The following is a 24,458-nucleotide window of genomic DNA, read 5'->3' on the forward strand; positions in this document are numbered from 1 at the left end:
GGTTCAAGTTCTATCTTTTGTTGAAGATTATTTTATCAGAGAAGAAGAAGAAGAAAAAGCTGTAGTTGGTTCAGAAAAAGGGTTTTAGAAGATGAAAGTAGTTGAGATTTTAATCAATAGTGTCATATCTATGATGATGAAAGATGATGATGATGATGATGATTATAAAGCTTTATTATATATATGGACTATGTCTATTATGTAGGTTGAAAAAATCAACAGAGATATTAATCAAAAGAGTTGTTGTAATTCTTTTTTTAGTATATATGTTTTGGTAAAAATTAGTGATCATTTTCTTTTCTAGTAAAAGCAGGTGAGCTAGTACTTTTCTACATTATATAAATATATATATATTTATATATATAATGATGTATAAATGCATACTTTTTTCTTTGTAAACCAAAATAAAAACCATGAATCACTAAGAGCACAAAAGATTGGAACTTTATATAAATTTCAAACAATTTGTTATGTACAAAATATAGTTCAATAGATGGAATTGAATACTTTATAGAACAATATTCCAATTTGGTTGAAAACTGAGTATTTTCTTTTCTAGGAAAAGCAAGTGAGCTAGTGACAGCTTTACCTCTATGGTTTATTTTGTGTATATATATCTATATATATATATATTAGTGTATAAATGGATTTCTTTTTTATTTGTATAAACCAAATAAAAGATTGGAACTTTGTATGAATTTCAAACTAAGATTGGTATAATAGTGACAAGGCTATGGTATTAACATATATAAATGCAAATTTTTCAGAAAAATCACAAAAAGATTGGAACTTTGTATACATTTCAAACAGAGATTGTTATTACATATTAGTAAGTAAGAATCTGAGATCACATAATAGTTCAATTAGATGAAATTGAACAATATTCCAATTTGAAAAAGAGAAAAAAAAAATTACAAAGAATGGATTAACAAACACTTGAAAATCAATCAATCTACTCTAAAATCTAATGTTGTTGTTAAGTAACAAACACTTGAAAATCATTGTTGAGTAGTAACTTTAATCTCACAATCTTCTACTTGATCATCATCATCATCATCTGAAACAATATCATCCAAAGTATAATGCAAACTACAAGAAAAAGTAAGACTTGGTTTGATTCTTGGTACTTCCATAGGCTCAGCTTCATTACTCAAAATCTGTAAGACTCTTCTCATTGTAGGCCTTTCATTACTATCCGGGTTAGCACAACTCAACCCCACAAGCAAAAGCTTTCTCATTTCTTCCTCTTTAAACTCGCCATTCAATCTTTTATCAGCAGCTTCAATGATCTTCCCTTCAGAATACAAACCCCAAACCCAATCAACAAGATTAACCATCTTCTGAGTATCGATTTCCCGCTCTATCGGTCTTCTACCACAAGCAACTTCAAGAATCACAACACCAAAGCTAAAAACATCAGTCTTTTCGGTTGCTTTACCGTATTGAAGATACTCAGGAGCAAGGTATCCCATTGTTCCTGCAGTTAGAGTTGAAACAGGGCTCTTATCATGATCCATGAGTTTTGCTAAACCGAAATCGCCTAATCTTGCATTGAAGTTTCCATCAAGCAAAACATTTCCTGTCTTGATATCTCTATGGATTACTTGTTGCTCACATTCTTGATGAAGATAAGTCAAAACAGAAGCTAAACCAACTGCAATGTTGTGTCTATGTGACCAACTCAAATAAGGTCCTTGTTGGTAAAGCAATTTATCAAGACTACCATTAGGCATGAAATCATAAACAAGTAACAATTCACCTTTCTCAACACACCAACCTTGAAGTTGAACCAAATTCTTATGTCTCAAACAAGCAATAATAGATAACTCAGCAAGAAATTCAGTTTTACCTTCATGTGAATGCTTTGATCTTTTCACAGCAGCAATTGTACCTGAATTCACAAAGAAAGCTTTATAGACAGTACCAAATGCTCCATGCCCAATTATCCTACTTGAATGAAAACCCTTTGTGGCTAACTTCAATTCTCTATAAGTAAACTCTCTTGGAGATGTTAAAAGCTCATGATTGAAGAAAAGCTTTTGAGTTTTAATACTGTTTAATCTTCTCACAGACACATAAACAAACACAACAAGTGCAACAAAAAAGAAGGCTGGTACAGCTATTCCAAGCTCTAAACCAAGCTTCTTGTGATGATTATTCCTTGAAGAAGAATCAGAATCAACTTCAGGAATCATTGGTGTAACAAAAGCCACAGAATTATCAGACACATTATGAGGATTTTTTCTTGTTCTTAAAGACAAAAATCCATATGTATGAAAACTCCAATTCTCAATCAAATGAAGCTCAGTACTTCCTTCAGTTGAAGCTGAAAATCCCACATACATATTCTCTGTAAGATACTCATAAAGATTAATATCCAAACTCAAAATCGCCTTTTCGGGTTTGATATTCGAGTAACTCAAGAACACACTCAACTTCTCTTGAACATTCTTGTAATCAATCCAAGTTGTGATTACATTCCCAGCTTTAAGATTAATCCCCTGCAACATAGTATTAGCAGTTTTGATTGAATTAAGACTCTCAATATCAAACCCAACATGATTATCATTTGGATCATCAAAATGCATATCTAAACGAGTATCAAACTCAATAGCCAAAAACTTGTTCTTGGTCAATTGAGAAGAATTAACAAGACCCAAATAACCACCAGGGCTACCAAGAATCCTATTATCCGGCGAAAGAAAGAACGATAACCCGTCCCCGAAAGAGCTAGGGTTTAGATTAGCAATGGTGAAAGAGAATTTAGTGGAGAAAGAAGCTGTGGTATTAGTTTCTGAGTCAAAAAACTTAATTGGGTTATTGAAGATTACTGTTCCAGCACTTGAAGATGGAACACCGAGCTCTCTTGTTAACCCAATCATGCCGTTTCTGAGATAAGAATCTCCGAGTAGTGTGAAGTTTCTCAGACTGAAAAATGGGAAATCCAATCTGACATTATCAGAAGAAGAAGAAGAAGGTAAAGATAGTACAAAAGGTGGGTTTTTTGAGTAGTAAAGAAGGAAGCAAAAGAAGAAAACAAGAAGCTTTCTTGAAGACATTTCTATGGAGATTTGGACTATTTAGTGAGATTGGGAGAAGGGTTTTTCTGGGTTTGTGTTGGATTGAAGATTAGAGAGAGAGAGAGAGAGGTTGAAGATGGTTTGAGTAAAGATTGAATTTTTAGAGGGAAAGTGGGGTTTTAACGGTTGAATAAAATAATGGGCGCGTGGGTGTGTGTGGTCGTTTTCTCTAACGGTAATGATAAAAACGACGTAGTTTTCAGAGAATTAAATAATTCCATTATTAGTCTCTCAATTATATAATCTAAAATTTAATGAATGGCTAGTTGCTCAAAATTCAATTATAGAACCTTTATTTGCCGGTTTCCTACCGGGGGACGGAGCTGAGCAATGGGTGGCCCCACATATTAATAGCATTAAGATTAACGTTGATGCGGTATTGTTTGAGGAGGCTAAGAGTTTTGGCGTTGGGTATGTGGCACGCAATGCAGGTAGTTTCTTGATAGAAGGTTGCACAAAACTATTCCAAGGGTCAAGTTCTCCCGAAGTTGCGGAAGCAATGGGGATCTGAGAAGCATTGAGTTGGATAAAAGAAAATCAATGGCCACAGGTGATACTTTATACAGATTGTCCCTTTGTTAGTGCAAGCCATTTGTAGTTCTATTGTTATGATTTTCATGTTTGGTCAAATTGTTAATGATTGTAAGGTTATACTTAGCTCTTTGAGAAGTATTTCGATTTATTTTGTTAAACGATCGACAAATATGGTGACTCGTTCATTTGCAAAAGCTGCTATATTATATCTTGATTGTCGTTTTAATTTAGGGTCTTTTCTAACTATTTTGTTACCTCATTTGGTAACAGAGGTTACTCGTTAATAAAGTGATGACTTTGAATTAAAAAAAAAAATCTATTGTAAGTTTTTTAACTTTAATAATTAAATTCCTGAATTTCTATTTCTTTTATTTTTTTTTTGTTCTTGTATAAAAATTAAGTAGGGAAATTTTTATATATATACATTATATACATTAATATTACAAAAAAAACGTTAAATGAAAACAATGCATTTGTATGCCGTGACACGTCATCAAGCTTACCGTGATTAGCTTGAATAATTTTGGAACCACCGGCGATGAAGGAGACGCGCCCACAATTCCATATTTCTCGGCCATCTCTGCGCGTGGTTCTACTGTTTAAAACAGAAATCTATAAATACCGTAAGAATAATACACGAAAACGAAAAACAGAAACCAAACCAACCTTGAACGAAAAAACACCATTGACGGAAAAATACAGATCTCGACGAATCTGAAAATTAGAGAATCGATCATCATATCTCTCAAAACTGTTGCTGTATACAACAAGCAAATCATCGTCTCTCTAATTCGACCTACAATTCAATCCATCAATAAACCTATGAGCTGATCACAACAAACAAAAAATCGAAAAACCAGAAATCGTTGCTTCGAGGAAGAAGAAGAAGTCCGTCAACTACAACATCGAAAACTAAATCTGAATAAGGTACCTATTATACATTACGATACATACTACTGCTTATAACACATTACACCTTCCAATTCCTGAAAACACCTAAAAATCCATCATGTTTGTTAATTCTGTTAAACATGATTATTTGACAATTAATCAGTACTAATCAGATAGTTTACCAGTTGTAATCATAACTGATAGTAAACTAATCAATACTAAGTACTTTAAAAAATACAGTACACTATAAACCTTCGTAATTGTAATCGCTCCAACATTATAGTTCAACATATAGTCATCTAATTAGTAAAACTGCATATAAACCTTACTATAAAAAATATAAAATTTAGTTTATGAACATCACACCTATTACATGTTTATTATTTTTGTATATACATAATGTTTATCGTATACAATACTTAACATGATTAAACTAAACAAATCACGCGGGAATATGGATGTTAGAACGGTGATTCTTTTTTACAATGGAACTTGGGTTGACAAAACAACATACGTTGATTATGAAGTCGAAGGTATACTAATTCCAACGGATTGTTCACATTATGAGCTTTCTCACATAGTATACGAAGCTTTGAATTTGGACAGAAACAAATATACGATTGATCTTCAATTTCAAGTAACTGAAGGCATACCACCAATAAGAATCAAAGACAATAGTGGATGCAAGTTTTATGAACAAATACGAAGGAAAAATGATGATGAGACCAAATATCCTATACGTGTTAACATCTCAACATCCACAACCGACAATGAACACAATGATAGAGTAAACTATACCTACAATGGGGACACTAGTTTACACACAAGGCAACTGCTACCAACAAGAACGAATATGCAACAAAGATGGCAGATTATGTGATTGAACAAACTCAAATATCGATGGAAGAAAGCTCCGAAGAAAATCAAATAATTTTAAATCCTCAAGTTGCTGAAATACACATTGGCCAAGTTTTTGCAAACAAGGAAACCCTCCAACAAGCAGTAAGCCTTCACTCAATAAGATACAATCAACCTTTCAAGGTAAAAAGATCATCAAAACTAGACTATAAACTAGTCTGTATTGATGATAACCGCAACCGGACATTCTTAGCATCAAAACATGGAAAGACTGACATGTTTATCATAAGAAAAATAGAGCATACTCATACATGTTCATTGGACATCACTTCTGGAGACCATCCTCAAGCTACAAGCAACCTGGTTGGAAAGGTTATAAAAAACAAGTTTGTAAACCCAAAAAGAGATTACACTCCAACGAAATTGTGGATGACATGGCGGATGATTACGGTGTCTCTATATCTTACCAAAAAGCATGGAGAGCTAGAGAAAAGGCAATTGTGGATGCTCGTCGCCGCCCACAAGAATCATACGGTGAGATACCATCAATTTTATACATGATGCAAATATCAAACCCGGTAATAAAATACTTCATCAACATAAAGTACTAATATGCTATATAGGAATTTATACTATAAACTAATTGGTTACTTTTGAAACAGGAACAATCACAGACCTAGTAACAGATGAAGATAACAAATTCAAATATCTATACTTTGCAGTAGGTGCTTCAATAAAAGGTTGGCAACACTGTACACCAATTATAGTCACAGATGGAACCTTTTTGACAAACCAACATGGAGGCACTTTGTTGATAGCAAGTGCACAAAATGCAAATAGACATATATTCCCACTTGCATTTGCAGTAGTAGATTCCGAAAATGACGGCTCTTGGGAATGGTTTCTTCACAAAATAAAGGAAACTTATGGCGAAAGAGAAGGTCAATGCATCGTATCGGATAGACATGAGAGTATACTAAAAGCAAGAAAAGAGACCTTTCCAGATATAATGCATGGGGTATGTTGTTACCATTTGATGAAGAATATAAAAATGAAATTCAAAAAAGGAGGTGATGAGCTCAAGATTGCATTTAATAGTGCATCTAAAGCTTACAACATAGAAGATTTTGAAAAGAGCATGCAAGACTTGGACAATATAGATGTAAGAATAAGAGATTACTTGGTGAATGAAATTGGTGTCGAAAAGTGGACAAGACTATATGGCATGAACAGGAGATACAAAACAATGACATCAAATATTGCCGAATCGATCAATGCGGCCTTGAAAGCAAGAAGAGACCTACCCATCGCAACTCTACTAGAATGCCTACATTCATTGGTGCAAAGATGGTATTGGGAAAACAAGAATAGAGCCCAAAAAACTACAACAACACTGGCAAAAATACCTGAAAAAACATTAAAGAAACAAAGAGATATGAGTTTAAAGTACAAGGTAATTATGTATACAGAAAAATAAAAATTGCTTACAAACATATTTACTCTGTTGTAAACTTAATAATGGTTTACTTGATTAATACAAAGTTGAAACAAAGAAACCTTCGGTATACCAAGTACACGACAACAACGGATCTCACATAGTAAACTTGGAGAATAAAACATGCGGCCAACGATTTGAATATGATGAAATGCCTTGCTCTCATGCAATCGCTGTACTAAGCAAAAGGAACCTGTCTTGCTACAAATATTGCTCATACTACTACACGAAAGAAGCTTTTATGGCAACATATGAAGACAGTATACTCCCATTAGGTGAGGCAACATCATGGAATATACCAGATTTAATAAGAAATATTGTAGTCCTCCCACCTAAACATAAGAGAGCTGCCGGAAGACCAAAGAAACAACGATACAAAAATGGACTTGAAGCAAAAGCACAAGTGGTATGCGGTCAATGTCACCAGAGAGGACACAACAAAAGATCATGTAAAAATGACCCAGTACTAAAACCACCAAGAAAAAGAAAAAGATCATAAGATCCTGAGGTAAAATGAATAAATGTTGGTAAGCATCAAACATGGTTACTAAATAGACAGTATACAAAAACAATTTACAATGATAATTGTTAGTTGATAAAGCTTTTCAATGTATTAATACAAACTTTTAATAAAATGATTACAATTCGCTTAGATTCAAGTAAGTTTTTTTTTTTCCTCCTCTATATATGAACAGTTACCAAATATATGAACAGTTACTAACTGTAATTTATTTACAACCATTTTAAAGGTTAATAAACCATCACATTGGTTTATATCACTTAGAAAGGTATACAGAAATGTCATTGGTTTATAAGATCAAACAAAATTAAACAAAAATCACATAAAAAATGCCAGAACACTAAAACTAAATTCTAAATCCAAAAAATTAACATATTGTCTCACAGAAATACATAACATAAAAACTGCAAAACATACTGTGCCGCAAAACCAAAAGGTTACTTCAAAATTAAAATAGGCAAGAGTCTCCTAAAATATTACTGTTCCAAACAGTTTCTTAAACAAACACAAACATAAACCTAAAAACAAAACAACATGACATAAAAATACACATAAAGTTCAAAAAAATGTAAACTAGGTTTCCAACATGTTGTTCTATTACATAAAACTATGGCATCCTTCCTGGATGCTCCGAAGTAGACTCGTACCCACCCAACTCCTTCTTCTTTGCATGAACAAACAGATCAACACACAACTTCTTCCGAGTGAATGCAATGTCCAACTTCTTAGGAATCTTATCAATCAATCCATGCATGAAGAAATGAGCATACTTTATGATAAAAACACCACAATCACTACATCACAAAAATAAACCCATAGCAATTGTCAGATAACAAAAAATAAACAATAACATAGAATCATAAATATAAAAAAAAACAAAGATAGTTACCTATCCTCTTGTTGTGGCAAATTATCAACCACGACAATATCAAACGCATCGATATCTTTTACCTTGCCAGTGCTTACTACTCCTGTCAATATCTTTTCTCCCCTCATAGAAATTAACATGTGACAGTAAGATAGGAATTATTACAGCAAATGCACGAACAAAACTCTCTGAGTTGTTCTTGTACCTCCCAAACCTCATAGAATTCAACACTTTTAAGCATCTCATCTTAATGTCAAGAATACACAATATCCAATGAGCAAGAACAATCACGTTAACAGGCATTAGTACGAAATCAAGCTCGGCCAGGGTTTATTGCATAACATATAAAAACCCGCTATGTATGCAGCTGCCTTAGAATCCTTCTTAACCGAATCAACATTTTCACCACTTGCAACAAACTCATTATATAATTCAAAAATTTGAGAAGCAAAGAAGCAATCAGTAGTATTACCAGAAATTTTCACAGACTGGTCATACTTTAACTTCTTTCTCAAATAGTAGAAACAAACATCAATATGCTGCAATAAACATAAAACAATCCAAAGTTATAAACAAATATACAGAAAAAGTATACAATAAACAAAAAAAAATATATAATAACACACTAACCGAGCATGACAAGTTCTTCCCAACAGTAAGCAAATCATAGAACCACATCTTATCATCAATTTGACAAACCACAAAATCCAATGGAACCTTAAGCTTCCTATGACATTCTTTAAACTTCTTCACTTTGTTTTTATCATTAAACCCAATCTTAAACCACTGATCAAAAGATTTAGCTTGCACATCATCAATCACATTGAAAAAGCCAAATCCAAAAGCACATGATCCAGGACGTCCACCTTTTGGTTTACCAATACTACCTGAACCAAATTCTGTGGCATACGGACTGTTGTATACAGAACTAGGTTTCCTCTCTCTATTTCCAACTGTAGGAGTTTCTTCCTCCAATTTTATAGACTTTCCCTAGCATTCAAAACAATTACAAACAAATAAAAAAAAAAAGTAAGTGAAAAGAAAAAAAAAAATAAACTACCAAATAACATAAACAAAATAAAAATAAACCTTTTTCAAACTGTCTTCATAGGAAACCAAATGATCATTAACAACCTCCATGGTAGATACAGAAAAGCTTTCTTGAGAACCATGCTTCTTCTCAACACCAACAACATCAGTCTTAAAATATCATGCAAAAAAAAAAACAAAAAATATGTAAACATAGTAAACCAAAAATCAATACTCAGAACATAATCAAGAATTAAAAAAAAAAAAAAGTAAACAAACCTTGTCCAACCCATAGGTAGATAAAACATCAGCATTTGTTGCCTCTAATTTATTTAAAGACTTATCCTAAAAACAAAAAATAAAAATAATTAAACATGACAAAATGATTCAAAATATAAAATAAACTAAATAAACAAAAAAGTATACAGTAAACAAAAAATGACAAACCTTTTTAATGCTTCCCTCATAGGCATCAATCTTTTCATTTATAATCTCCAAAGCAGACACAGTGATACTATCCTCAGTGCCTTGACTATCAAACAACTTTCCCTTACTACAAACACCTTCAACATCATTTACACTTGCATCTACATCAACTGCTCTGCCCTCAACATTATCTTTATTACTCCCATCTGCAACATCTTTTGCTTCTTCAGTATTCTTTCCCTCAACATTGTCTTTATTTGTCCCATCTGAACCAATAGCTTTAACAGCATCACCACCCCCCAAACCCTGTAAATATACAAAACAAACATAAAAAACATTTGACAGAGACAACAACCAACATAGTAACAAATCATCTAAATAATGAAAAAACTAAAAAATAAATAAACTTGCCTGGTCATCACCACCATCATCTTCATCCTCCTTAGATTTTTTAACAACATCCTTAAATAGGCCATGATCATCAACAACCTGTTCTTCATCATTCAATTTATCAGTATTCTTTTTTTCTTCAGTAAACCAATCAGGTTTACTAGAAATAAAACTCATAATATCAAATGAAGGAGCATCATCATTAAAAACCTACAAAAAAATAAAAAAAAACCCATTAAACAATAAAAACATTAATAACATAAATAAAAAATATTCAAAAAACAAAAAATATTCAATAAACAAAAAACAATATACTAGTTTACAAAACAATAATAACACGAGTATATTGGATATTCTCATCGAGTCCAACAAGTTTCAATTGCATCTTGACTTTTCACATCAAAAACTTCAACATCATTTAAATCATCATTCTTGCAACAAAAAAAAAAAAACCAACAAAATCAAAATAACATATGAAAAAACAAAGAAACATCTAATAAACTAATAAAATAAACATAATCAAACCTTGCCATCGCTCTCATCAGGACTATCATTTCCATCTTTAGAAATTTTTGCATTTTCAATAGCTTCCTTCAACTCATTAAACTTCAATTCCATAAAAAAAACCAAGCCTTCACTGATCTTTGAGTCAATATACGACTGAAGACTTAACTGCAACTCCTTGAATCTACCCTCCAACACATTATTCAATACTTCAATAGACTCATCGGCCTTCTTTTGCCTAGAAATAAACTCCTTCATCTTACGCATCACACCATCGACATCAAAACCACCAGTAAACTCCTTCTGTACACCAGAAGATCCAACTCTATCAACATTAAACTTTGAGAATGGAACATCATCAAAGTCATCATCTGACTCTTCTCGCCAATAAACTCCATTCCGGTAAGCACCAATAAACCTTTTATTTCATCTTCGATAGGCACAATATGTTTTACTTTCATCTAGCAAAAAAAGAAAAAATAATTAGTTTACAAAATATAATAAAAACAACAAATAAACAATTTACAAAATATAAAAAATACCTTATTTGAAGATAGACCTTTCTTCTCAACTTCACTTGAATTAGGATTTCCAATACTCTTCCATCTACAAAACCTATATGGTTTACCGTAATCATAGGAACAAAACTTTGCCTTCAAGCACAAAGGAATGGTTTCATACAACCAAACCAAAAATGCAAAAGGTAAACCAGAAGTTTATAAGATCGAGGACCCTTTTCCAAATGTTTCCCTTTAACCTTAGCAAGAGGCTTAGCAACACCTTTTCCCTTCATAACACCCCTCAGACCAATCTTTAAATTGTGCAAAGTTAATTCAAACACTGGTATACCCCATGGAAAACTACCATACTCATCAACCCCAATTATGTTCAAAATCTCAACAGAACTTTTTTGAGTAAACACTACTAATCAAACAATTAGTAACAAGGTACAAAACGACCATCTTCACAAGATACTCATCCGACTTGAAATCACTATACATAAACCTATGCTCAACAAAGACTAACGATCCTTTGTCCGATCACAAAAATATCGATCAACAAAAGCATTTTCTCCGTGTGTATACTTACTCAAATCGGCATCACCAACACACAGTAAACCAGAAACAACAGCAAACTCAGCTAAACTGAATCTGAAATTCTCATCACCAAACTTAAACCACATTTCTTTTTCATTTTTCTGATATACCTCCCTATGTAAGGCATTATGAACTAATTGAGACTGAAAACCAACAGGATGGCTATCCAAAATATAACCAAAACAAGTATCACGAAACAACTTACGTTGATCTTTAGTCAACTTGGAATTAATATTTTTGACAACAATGTTATCCTGATTAGGGAATAACATCACTTTTCCCTGAATCTTTTCACCAGGCTTGAAATATAAATCCCATTCCTGTAAAAAAAATGATATACAAAGAAATCCACACATTAAACTAAAAATAAGCATAAATAAACAACTTCACAGGATACAATAATCATTTAAATTTGTAAACCAATACTTTCCACTGTAAACAAAAAAAAAAATACACATCAATACCTAAAAACTATAATAAACCATAAACATACAAAAATAAACCAGTAAGCTTAAACATAAACCTAAATAAACAAAATCGAAAAAAAATTAACAAATAAACTAAAAAATCAATAACAATAACCTAAAAATAAATAATCAAACCCTATAATAAACAAAAACAGAAAATATATTTGTAAGCCAAAACTTTCCATAGTAAACAAGAAAAATACCCATCAAAAATCTAAAACCCAAAAATAAACAAAATAAACAAAATAAAACAAAATAAACTTAAACATAACCTAAATAAACAAAATCGAAACAAATTAACAAATAAACCAAAAAAACACATAAACAGTAACCTAAAAACAAATAATCAAACCTAAAATCAACAAAATATATTACAAACATCATGAAAAATAACAAAATAAAAACAACACCCAAAAACCCACAAATAAAAACCGACTACAATATAAACCAAAAAAAATATTACAAACAAACATCAAAAACATTTAAAAAAATAAAACAATAAACTATAAAATCTAAAAATAAATTAAACCCCTAAAAATCGTAAACCCAATACAACCAAATAAAAAATTAAAAATCATAAAAATACCTTCAAATCATTACGAACTTCAACCTCCAAGTCTTCACTATCATAATCCTCAGGCAAATCTTCAGCAACTTGCTTCATCTTTTTCACATTTCGAACATCTTCTTTCTTCACTTTATCAACAACTCTTTTTCTCTTTTGCAATGCCGAGCCACGGCTACCATCCGATGATCCACCAGAACCACCAGAACGATCAGAATCATCACGATCTCCATCATCGGAGACATTTTCCATTTTCTTCTTATCAGCAGCTACCTTTACAGAATGCGAAGGAGAAATTGAGGAACGAGTTTTAACCATTTTTTAGGTTTACAGATGATAATAACAAGGCAATAAACGAAAATGATGCACTCAAACTCTCTTGCTAATACAAAAATAAACCCCCCCAAGAAGAAACCCTAACCCCTATACTCTGTATAAAACGAAAACAGAGAAAAGAAAAGCTCAAGATGAATATTTATAAAAACAAACTTACTTTCCTTTTATACAAACACTTAAAAAACCATAAAAATGGTAAAATAGAATATAAAAATAAAAAAAAAATGATTACAATCCTCTAAAACCGTCCATAATTTGAATTACACATGCAAAAAAAGTGGCGCGTGAACAGTTGCACACTGCAACATGGAAGACGTGCAGGACGTGATGTGATGACGTCATCACACATCACACGTCCCATCCAGTTATTTAAAAAAAAAAAAATGAATTAAATTAAAAACGGTATAAAAAACGGTACATTAACATATATAAATGACAGCACCATATTTTTGTAAAAAGAATGCAATTAAAGTACTGGAGTGTAAATTTTCCAATTAAGTATTTCTTTGGGAATTTTTTTTATTTTTTATTTTTACACTTTAAAATAGTTTTTTTTTTTTTTTGTATTTTTTTACGGAAATCTACATAGAATTCTACATAACAACCAACGAAGCAATCTAAATTGCAGTTGAAATTTACATAGCAATCAACATAAAAACTATCGGAACAATCACTGAAAAAACCCAAACTGTAAATTAAAAAAAAAAAAATTGTATAAGGGGTGATTACCCTATTTTTTTGGTAGTTTTATTACATATGTTAAATTGAATATACTAAATATACTATACATATATATGCCCGAAAACACATGTTTGGATATTTTATTTCAAAAAAAAATATTGTTGGTAGTGTTTGTTATGCTTACAATATCAGGAACTTTATTTGAATACACATAGTAAATTGGAATATAAAGAACTCTATTTTCAGTACTGTAAATTATTTGAAATTTTTCAAAAAATTATAGAGATGATACTGTAACTATAACAAATATCACTACAAAAAAGAAATCAGAATGTGATTTCAGACGTTGAGATTGACTAGTCTCTCCTTCTCATCACTCTTTTTAGTCTTTACACTCCTCGACATCTGTCCGTCTTATCAAACATAGTATATTACACTAGCTCAAATTTATTTTATTATCATTAAAAATACAAAATTAACTCTAAGAATGTATAAATATATTTCTATATTTTCATAATTTATCATAAGAGTGCTTTGAAAAATAAAGACTCAATTATTAAAAAATAAAAACTTTTGGGAGCTAAAATGTAATTAATAAAAGAGGGCAAATGCCCTAAAAACTATGTTTGAATATTTTTATTTGTTCTTGTTTTGTTATTTTCTTGCTCATTCTTTGTGAAAGGACAAGTAGGTCAGATTTACATTAAACAATAAGATCCAAAGTGGGGTCTTCTTAAATAAACCTTTTTTCGAAAAGCATTATTCAAAACTGACCGTTTTTTCATGTCTCACAATGATTATGATATACCAATACTTTGACTATACATAAATACAATTGAATAAGGTATAATATTATTATAATTATTATTATTATTGAGCACCAGTAGTATTTAGTACTTTTTATAGGTGACGTTTTACGATTAGTTAACAATATTTCTTAAAAACTATTTTTTAAAATTATATGAGACTCGATACTTAATTACACTAATAACAATATGATACCGAAGAAGATACTAAGCACCAGTAAAATATACTAAAAGGCACCAGTAGTGTCTATCACCCTCTTATGTATCAATATCACTATTAGTTCAAGTAAATATCGGGTCCCTTATAATTCAATATAATAACTTGTAAAGAATATCACTAGCTAATCACACGACGACATATCTAAAGATCCTAGAGACTAAAAATACCTAATAATACATTTTAACAATTCTATTATTATTATTGTTCAAATACATGTAATGCTGTTGCATGTGACATTATTACATATTTAAAAGTGTTTTAAGTAATCAAAATCTAATAAAATAAGAACATTGGGTTGGGTCCCATAAAGCACTGAATTCCACATTTGGTCACTTTTAGGTTGTACTTTCTCATTGGAACATGTTCAAATAGTTATTTCAATTAAATTTTGAGTCAGTTCCAAATGGGTTATTGGATAATAATCTAAATTAATCTTTTTTAATATTAAAATGTATGTTATGCAATGGAATCTAAACGGCAATAAAATGAGTGAATAATATAAAGCTTTGAAAATAGAGACCAAATACTCATGAAGAGTTGTGTGTGGTGTGTGAATTTGGACAATTTTCAAAAATGACAAAATAAATGTTAAAAAAATAAAAGGGCCCATGTGACAATATAGAATCTCATGTCAAATAGCCGTTACAAAAATCATGACCAAAACCAATTCCTTCCTTCATAACAAAGGTAATAATATGGTAAAGATATACACATATTTTTTTTTCTTAATTATTTAATAACTTCAACTAAATAAAAAAAAAGTATAAATTAATACTCGATTAATTAATAATTTCAATAAAAAATACTTTAATTTAATCTCGACGATATTAATTTAAAAAATTTCTATAGTAAACCCTTCTAAGTTCTAAAGGGACGATTTAGTAAACCTTCCCTATTTGTTTCAGGATTATAAAAAAAAATTATTCTTATTTTTTTTTCATGATCGTGTACGTTATAGTCGATTATTTATAAATTTTTAAAAAATTCTAAATAGTTTATAGTGCCAAAAATTAGCTTTAAACAATTACTTACAAAATGTAAAAAAATAATAATTACATGTGTAACAAAATATGTAAATCTTATTTTCAGCATTATAAAATATTTAAGTTTTTTTGAAAAATTTATAAATAGTTCTAAATAACTATAATGTAAAAAAAAAAAAATTGACTACAAAACTCTTTTGGGGTATCCATTAATTTATAAAGATTTGTTTAAGAAAGTAAGTTTGAGGATCTTTTGAAAATTTTAACATTTTTATATGAACAAAGTAGTCCCTTTCTTTCTTTGACCAATTAAATTAAACTTTCCCTTATTTGAAATCTTCAACTTATTTTCTAACAAAAGTAACCAACCATTACCATATATGGTAAAGAATAAAGATACATATTTATTTATGATAACATAGCCAAATTGTATTACACATCTATCTCCCACAGAGATTTTAAATTTGAATTCATATCCCCAAAATCAAAAGTTACAATATTCTTTCTCTATCATACCTTAAAAAAATATGTTGAGATATGTAGTGAGGTAAAAAAAAAGGATCTTTACACATTTTGAATGACTTAATGGGAATTAAGAAGAGTTCATTGTGTTTTTGGCCTCAAAGAATAAGGAACAAAAAACATACAACAAAAAAGGGTTAGAAAGAAACTAACTCCCTATCAGATCTAAATATACAGGTAGAGTAGAGAATAGATTCACAGATAGAATAAGGAAGGGAGAATTTGCCTGGATTGATATTCGGAAACCGAAGCTCGGTGTGAAAAAAATGGTGGGAACCGAGTGAAGCTAGCTGCTCAAGAACACTCCATTTCACAAAATCTTCTCTTAGAATCTGTCATGTAAAAGATTGAAGCAATGTAAGATTACATGTTGAACTTAGAGATTGTTATGTCTCTAATGAAAAAACTTAATAGTGAAATGAATTTAGTGTTAAGAAATAAGGACTAGGGCTAAGGCTGAGCATGAAATCTAAAAAATCGAAAAAACCGTTCAAACCGACCTACCGAATACTGTTGGAAATGAGATACGGAACCGAAAATCGAAAAAACTACCATTGAACGGTCAGTTTTTTTTTTTTTGGTAATAAACCGAAACCAACCGTTATACATATACAATTAGTTTTTGAACAATTAATTTGTATAGTTGTAGAATGTAGAATAATGTGCTTATAGAATAAATTGGATCATATTTTACAGAAAAAAAAAAATTAGTTTGGGCAGTTTAAACCGACCAAACTGATGTTCAAAACAGTCGGTTTTAAGATAAGTTCTGAATTGGTTGGTCGGTTTTTGGATTGCACCAATCCAGACCAAAAACCGAAGTCTAAATTTTTATATAAAAAAAAACTGACCAAACCGACCGATGCTAAGTCTTATTAAGCACAATTCTCCATTGCATACCTGTCTCAATGCAAAAAATTCTTCAGGCTAGTTGGTTGAAGAGAATATAATCACTAGAGATGATCATTATGGTCTGATTCAAGCCCCAGCTATGTTAATCTGAAACTTTCGACGCAGAAGAGCTGCAAAAAGAGAATCTTGTTTATGTCATTTGCTCTAATCAAGAGGAAATAAAAGTATATAATCTGTGTTCATTACCTTCTGCTATGCTGCAAAAGCTATCTGGTGGGAATATGGTCTCTGGGTCTATTCTATCTTGTGAAGAAACAAGGAGAGCCACACTAGATTTACTGTTCCAAAACAATTGAATTTCTTAAGTCAATTATAAACAGGACAGGATTAATGGTTGATAAGGGTTGGAAAGCATCATACCGAGCCCATGAAGGAACGAATTTTTTATTCGGTGAGTCATCGTCTTCTTCTTCATCTTCATCATCTGAACATTTGTATGGAGAAATATCATATGACTGTTCTACATTGTCAGCTCCTGTGGGTTTGTCTAAATTGTTCATCTAGAAAAGGGCAGAGTGTCAATTACTGTTGAGAGGTAGTTATGAATAATTTCACAGCCAAAAGGGAATAGAAACTTATTACCTTCAGATTTGTCACAAGTTCACTTGAAGACCTAGCATCACTTGTTGATGCTTGTGTAGTAGCATGTTCAGTTTCTGTAAGTGTCTGGAGATTCTCATATCCATTTTGCTGTTCCATCTTCTTATGAAGATTCCTTTTTTCATCTTTAGATTCCTTAGTCTCATGTCCTCTATCATCCTATATCAGTCAGCTTAATGTGAGTAACATCTAAAACAACAAGTAAAAATAAATTGAGCCAAGAACTTAAGGTAAGACATGCTACCACGGTTCGGTATTTGGCATCTTTCTCTTCTTTTTGTGCATTCAACTTTCGCTCATTTTCTCTCTGTTGCTTTTTTGTTTCCTCAACACGCATTCGTTTCCTATCTCTTTCTTTCTTCTCTTCCTCTTCCCTTTGCCTTTTCTTCGCTGCCATATCAGCCTCTTTTTTCTTCCTCTCCATTTCTTTCTGTTTCTTCTGCATCTCCAATTGCTTTAGATTCTCTTGCTCGAGTCTTGCTCGCTCAAGCTTCATGGCTTCCTTTTTAGCTTTGCGTTCGTCCTCTTTTTTCTCTGCAAGACGCCTTGCAGCCTCAGCAGCCCCCAAGGCCTTTACTTTGACATCTCTTTTTCCTGTAAAAGTTAAACAAAACAGCCAATGAAATCAATGCAATGTCAAATCATGAGTGTGTGCATTTCCCAACTTTACTAGAATGAGAAATAACCTGTTGCAACTGCAGCTGCTTGTTTTTGTTGAACAAGTGGAATAAATGAAGTAATATTCGATACGATATTGCTAGGCTTAGGCTCTGTCACTGTCAAACTTGGACCTCCTCTCCTCGAACTAGTTCTTGTTGATGATACTTTTGGCTTACTAAATCGATTATGAAATAATCCCGGTTTTCCCTTAGGACCAGCTGTTCCTAGTGATGACATGCTATCATTCTCTTTGTTATTGTATCTTCTCTTAATGCCTTTTCCATTTCCAACTTTCTGTTTGGTCCTCTTGTGAGTTCCATTGAAGCTGAATTCTGTGTTAACTGAATCTAAACTACTTCTATCAATATTTGTTTCAGCTTCCGATGCAGCAATGTTTGCGATTACATCAGCAAGTGGTGCTCTTTTTACTGAGCTAGTCAGGTCCTTAGCAACATTGTCTTCTCGGTAAGTATAAGCTACTTCATCTACATTCTCATTTTCTTCACAAATGGATGGAAGCTCAGGAACTACGCTCATTCGCTTCTCAGAGCTGTCTGATTTCGATATGATTCTGTCCCAGACTTTTCGAACTGGAGACAAACAAGGTTTCTTTATCTCCCAATCAAACTGACTAGTTGAACTGGGAAGACAATCTGAATATGATCTTTCTTCAAAAGCACAACTAAAGGCCTCACTCAAACAACCGTAATCATCTTTCGGCTTATCCATGCCCTCTAGAAGCCCAGTTGGAACAGACTGGTATATATTTGAAAATTTGAGCAATTTATTCGAAACTGAAGAACAGGATACTGGAGTTTGTAAGCAAGTAGATCTGCAAAGCTCCTCTAGAATGCTAGCACGTTCAATTGAAGTGTTCGGAAGACTGAGCTTGTCAAAGCTGATCCTCTGATCAGCAATGCATGGTTGTTCATCATCTGATTGCAAAATGAAACTCTCGAGCACCGGCACGGTCTCATCAGCATCAATCAAGTGCAACGAATCACTATAAGTCAAAGATTCAGCATTCCGGATTTGGAATTTTTCTTCAAGGTGAGAAGAAAATTTGTCCTCTTCTAAAGTGCATAATGAGATTCCATCAAAGATAAAACTACTTGGATCTTCCATTCTTCTTGCTTCCTCCATAAGAAGAGCATCACAAGCTGAGACATGGGATGCTTCTGGTTCCTCGTCAGCAGATACAAACATGGGATGCTTCATTGCACTCGAATCCCTATCCTTCAAACTACATTCATCCTGCAGATACAACATGATTGTCATATACTGTGCATCAGAAAATATTCAAAATGTAAAAGTAAAAAAAAAGTGTTTAGTGTGTGAAAAAGAAAATGAAACTGAAAATACCTCTTGAATTAGAAGCTTCCGTGAAGATTTAGACCTTTCTTGCATGTCATCCTCCTCACTTTGAGGCATCCCATAAACTTGAATCTTACCAATATCTAATTGAATATCGTCTTGAGAGCTTTGAAGGTCTCGGGATTCTTCGACATCTTTCAGACCATGCTCTTCAGGAAACAAGTTTTTACCTTCAGTGTCCCTACTGAGAGGAGAAACTGTATTTTCTTTAGCACCAGGTGAAGTAGACAAAGCATTCAGAGAGCCACTTCTTTTTCGATTGTTCCTAGTTGAACCCTCAAGAGATTCACCTACACTGGCTTTCTCAATGGATTTTACAGCAGCCTGCCGTTCAGTTGATTGATAGAGACCCACATCACAAGCTCCAGCAGACTTTCTGACCACACTTGAAACATGGGATGCTTCCAATTCCTCATCAGCAAAAGTGACCATTTTCGTTTCACTTAAATCCCTATGTTTCAAGCTACAATCATCCTACATATGCAGCATGATGTCATATACTATGCATCAGAAAATTTTCCAAATATAGAAAGAACAAAATATATGTGGTAGTGTTTAAAGAAGGCAGAATTTTTAACCAAAGCCAGAAGAGAAAAAAATACCTCTTCAACTAGAAGCTTTAGTGAAGATTTAGAGTTTTCATGCATGTCATCCTCCTCATTTTGAGGCATCCCTTCAACTTGACTCTTACTGTTATCTTCTAATTGAATATCATCTAGAGAACTTTGAAGGTCTCGGGATTCTACAACATCTTTCAGACCATGCTTTTCAGGAAACAAGTTTCTCCCTTCAGTATCCCTGTTGAGAGGAGAAACTGCATTTTCATTAGCACCTGGTGAAGTAGACAAAGTAGCCAGAGAACCACTCCTTTTTCGTTTATTCCGAGTCGAACCCTCAAGAGATGCACCCACACTGGCTTTCACAATGGACTTTGTTGCAATCTGCCGTTCAGTTGATTGATAGAGACCAACATCAGTGACATCATGAGCAACTCTCTCTGAAGAGTCTGCAGTACAACACCGAGTATATTCAAACTTCTCAGTTGATTGGTAGAGACAACCATCAGTGGCATCATGAGTAAATTTCTCTGAGGCAGTACGACACTGAGAATATTCTAAATTCTCAGTTGACATTGCTTGATTACCCATAATATCATCCTTGGAAACAGAACAAGGATCTGTACACACTTCCTGAATTTCAAAGGAGACAGGTATGGATACCTGAGTGTAATCAGCATGTGTTGATAGTTTATGAACAACTGAAGAGATATTCTTCAGTCTATCTGCAGAAACTATTTCACCAGGTGTTCTGCTCTCTGTCTCACTTGGGGTTACTAAAGGTTCTTTCAAAGAATATTTCTCTTTGGAACTTTTTTCACTTTGCTGCAAATTATCAGTAGCCAAATCCTTCTCTGCTTGAGGTGTTTCACTCACTGCTGATACAGCATCTTCATTCAGAGCAATAATGTTTGTATCAGCTTCCTCAACAAAGGCTTCAGAAGAACAATTCCTAAGCTCTCTTTCTTTGCTAAAGGCTTCCCTTTCCTCCAAGGACACTCCTTTATCTAACACACCTCCAGATTCTGATAGGACAAGAGGGCTTCTTTCTAACAATCTCTCCTCCTCATTCTTCTCAACAAAAAGAGCAGAAACCCCATCGAAACTGGATGGTTCCACATCGTCAAAATTCAGTTGCTTGGGCTCCACATGCTTAGTACTACCAACATGATGTTGGGGAAAATCTTCCACACCAACATCGCTTGCACCAATCAAGTTTGACACAAAACAGACTTGTTGCTCATCAATATGCGTTGCAGTTTCCATTACAGTTGCCGAATCAGCAGGCTTGCTGGTGCTGGAAATAGGCGAGTCTTCCAATTCATCACATGACACCTTATTGGGGTCAAGTTCTTTTGAGCTTTTTAAAGATTCAGTTTCCAGATATTCCTTCAATCCTGCAGACTTGGAGTGAGTAACTTGAAGACCCAAATTTTGGGAGCTGTCAACTTCTGGTGTTCCTTCAGTTATTATAAAAGTTCTTGTATTTTCCTTGTCTGAACACTCTGTTGAATTTTCTGCATAAAGCTCTTGATCCTCTCCAATTGGCAAGAAAAGTTGAGCTGATATTAGTCTGTCTTTGTCTTGTTGAGAACTCTTCGAAGCAGAAAGTACCAAGTCCGTAGTATTAGAGAGATATTCGTCTTCAAAGTTCCGTGTATTTGAAGACTTCATTGGCAATGACAAATCATAGACAGTGTTGTGCGGTTGAGAAGAGCTTCTAGATCGAGTTACCCTTCTAAAACAACCATCAGTAGCTGATTTCATTGTTTGGCTCAGAGACCTGGCAACTTTTCTTTTCAGACCATAACTTGCATTAGAAATATTAGCAGATTTCACTGTTTGGCTCTGATCAGTAAATTGGGATTGTGGTGCTAGATTGCCTGAACCACTTTTCTTTTCACTGTCATAGTTAGCTTGTTTAGCAGAGCTTCTGGACCTGGTCATTCTCCTCAATTCTCCAACCTTAGCTTCTGCTGCTATGCAATCTTCATAGTGACTTTGAATATGATTAGCACACTCCTGAGGTGGATTAGACTGCTTAATTGAGGGGCCAATAGACTCTTCAATTGCAATTCCATCCTCCCCAACAACATTAGATAAACTACCTGCATTCAAAGAGTTATGTTGCCAACCAGAGCTTTCTTTCTCCTTGCTACAAGAATCACCAACTTTAACACTTTCTACCGTGCAAATGTTGTTACTGTTATCTACAGCAGGTTTTACTAAGTTCAATTGTTCAGACTGGTCATCTTGAAAGGAAGGAATGGGAATGTTTTCACCCGAATTAATGGCATTCTTCAATCGGGATTTAGCTGCTTTTGTACCAGTGCGAATCTCAAGAGCCTTCTGCCTTGACTTTGCTCTTTGGCTCTGATCAGTAAGTTGGGCTTGTGGTGCTAGATTGCTTGGACCACTTTTCTTTTCACTGTCATAGTTAGCTTGTTTAGCAGAGCTTCTGGACCGGGTCATTCTCCTCAATTCTCCAACCTTACCTTCTGCTGCTATGCAATCTTCGAAGTGACTTTGAATATGATGAGCAGACTCTGGAGGTGGATTATACTGCTGAATTGAGGGGCCAATAGACTCTTCAAGTGCAATTCCATCCTCCCCAACAACATTAGATAAACTACCCGCATTCAAAGAGTTATGTTGCCAACCAGAGCTTTCTTTCTCCTTGCTACAAGAATCACCCACTTTAACACCTTCCACCGTGCAAATGTTGTTACTGTTATCTACAGCAGGGTTTACTAAGTTCAATTGTTCAGGCTGATCATCTTGAAAGGAAGGAATGGGAATATTTTCACCCGAATTAATGGCATTCTTCAAGCGGGATTTAGCTGCTTTTGTACCAGTGCGAATCTCAAGAGCCTTCTGCCTTGATTTGGATCTTTGAATCTTAGCCAATGAAAAAGCTGTCTCTGATCTAACATCTAAGAATCCTGCATCTCTCTGCTCTTGAGGAGATGTAACACTACCATCCTCAACCTCCATTCTCTGATCTTCAACAATTGTATTACACTGATCCATTGTAGAAACACCAACTGAAGCACATTCAGCATAATCAAAACCATCACATTCTCTATCACGCCTAGCATGATCCAAACCATCCAATTCTCTATTTTCAACTGATACTTTCGTGCACGAACCATTTGGTAGTTCCCTATTTGTAGCTTTAGCAATTGGTTCATCATACACTGAACAATGACTAAATGCAAATGGGATTACAGGCCTTGGACGTGACAGAAGCACCCCCGAAATGAGGTCTTCACAATTCAACTCTGCCAAAAGAAAAACCAAAAAACGAAATGTTTACTTCTGCAATACAAAGATATCACAATTGAGTGTTTCTTACATTCCCAATGTTAACAATTACCGATTATTCCTCTTAAGAAAATAAACAATAAAAAAAAAAGACATTGCCAAAGATTGACTGAGTAAGAAAACCCTAGGCTTAGTTTGTTCAATCCACCACAGGAAATGGTCCAGAACTATATAGACACTAAATCCACAAAGCCAAACACTACGAATGAAACCGGAACAAGTAATCGAAACCTTGAAAGTGGAATTCGAACTTCAAACAATCGAACCAAAAAATCGAAGTGAAAGAAGTAAGAGCACATATACAAGAAGTTCGAAATCGACATCAATGGCGGAAATGCAATGTTATTTACTTACCAGTAGAATCTAAGGTTCCTCCTAACCAAGGTGGAGGTGTTATTCCATCGATGAGGAGTTTAGATGCGAGGTGCTTATCGTATAGACTCGTCTGTTGTTTGACCTGGTCGATTATCCACGACTTCCTCTCAAAAATCTGAACCCAGAGCTTCTCAATCGCCGACATTGTCTTCTTCTTCAACCTTTCAATTCGTAGTCATGAAGAATCCACAACAGAAAAACTCTAGAGCGAGAAACTCTGCGACTGTGTTTAGAGAGAGAAAGGATTTTTGGTTTTGGGGACGAAGACGATTTGAGAACCCCAAACGTTTAGCGCGGTATGAGAAATTCAAATCTTGCCATTATTCAATGATAAACGACATGTCGTTTTGTTGAGGATCAACAGAGAAAAAACGACATGTCGTT

The 24,458-nt window shown here is 33.5% G+C and overlaps 4 protein-coding genes across 5 annotated transcripts; 1 reads left to right on the forward strand and 3 right to left on the reverse strand.

The window, feature by feature from the left end:
- Positions 1-759: 759 nt before the first annotated feature.
- Positions 760-3,610, reverse strand: LOC115724605 (probable L-type lectin-domain containing receptor kinase S.7). Of its 2 annotated transcripts, XM_061116821.1 has the most exons (2): positions 1,850-3,610; positions 760-1,477 (listed from the first exon to the last, which is right to left on the reverse strand). In XM_061116821.1, exons 1-2 carry the CDS (start codon positions 3,057-3,059, stop codon positions 999-1,001), a joined length of 1,689 nt encoding a protein of 562 aa, XP_060972804.1. In that variant the 5' UTR covers positions 3,060-3,610; the 3' UTR covers positions 760-998. The 2 variants fall into 2 exon arrangements, with proteins under 2 accessions (XP_060972804.1, XP_030509781.2); XM_030653921.2 differs by having other exon boundaries at positions 760-3,610.
- A 2,187-nt stretch (positions 3,611-5,797) lies between these two features.
- LOC133038978 (uncharacterized) lies at positions 5,798-7,357 on the forward strand. Its single transcript, XM_061117707.1, has 3 exons — positions 5,798-5,897; positions 6,026-6,816; positions 6,917-7,357. Exons 1-3 carry the CDS (start codon positions 5,798-5,800, stop codon positions 7,355-7,357), a joined length of 1,332 nt encoding a protein of 443 aa, XP_060973690.1.
- A 1,191-nt stretch (positions 7,358-8,548) lies between these two features.
- Positions 8,549-10,422, reverse strand: LOC133038979 (uncharacterized). The gene is made up of 6 exons (XM_061117708.1): positions 10,113-10,422; positions 9,723-10,007; positions 9,555-9,620; positions 9,336-9,446; positions 8,877-9,236; positions 8,549-8,785 (listed from the first exon to the last, which is right to left on the reverse strand). Exons 1-6 carry the CDS (start codon positions 10,266-10,268, stop codon positions 8,549-8,551), a joined length of 1,215 nt encoding a protein of 404 aa, XP_060973691.1. The 5' UTR covers positions 10,269-10,422.
- A 5,709-nt stretch (positions 10,423-16,131) lies between these two features.
- LOC115694711 (uncharacterized) lies at positions 16,132-24,450 on the reverse strand. The gene is made up of 10 exons (XM_030621798.2): positions 24,054-24,450; positions 20,421-23,656; positions 19,807-20,292; positions 18,471-19,698; positions 18,029-18,378; positions 17,767-17,943; positions 17,545-17,684; positions 17,371-17,462; positions 17,173-17,294; positions 16,132-16,604 (listed from the first exon to the last, which is right to left on the reverse strand). Exons 1-9 carry the CDS (start codon positions 24,217-24,219, stop codon positions 17,251-17,253), a joined length of 5,919 nt encoding a protein of 1,972 aa, XP_030477658.2. The 5' UTR covers positions 24,220-24,450; the 3' UTR covers positions 16,132-16,604; positions 17,173-17,250.
- Between the last annotated feature and the right edge of the window lie 8 nt (positions 24,451-24,458).

This window comes from Cannabis sativa, chromosome 6, assembly GCF_029168945.1.
Source record: "Cannabis sativa cultivar Pink pepper isolate KNU-18-1 chromosome 6, ASM2916894v1, whole genome shotgun sequence".
NCBI lineage: Eukaryota > Viridiplantae > Streptophyta > Magnoliopsida > Rosales > Cannabaceae > Cannabis > Cannabis sativa.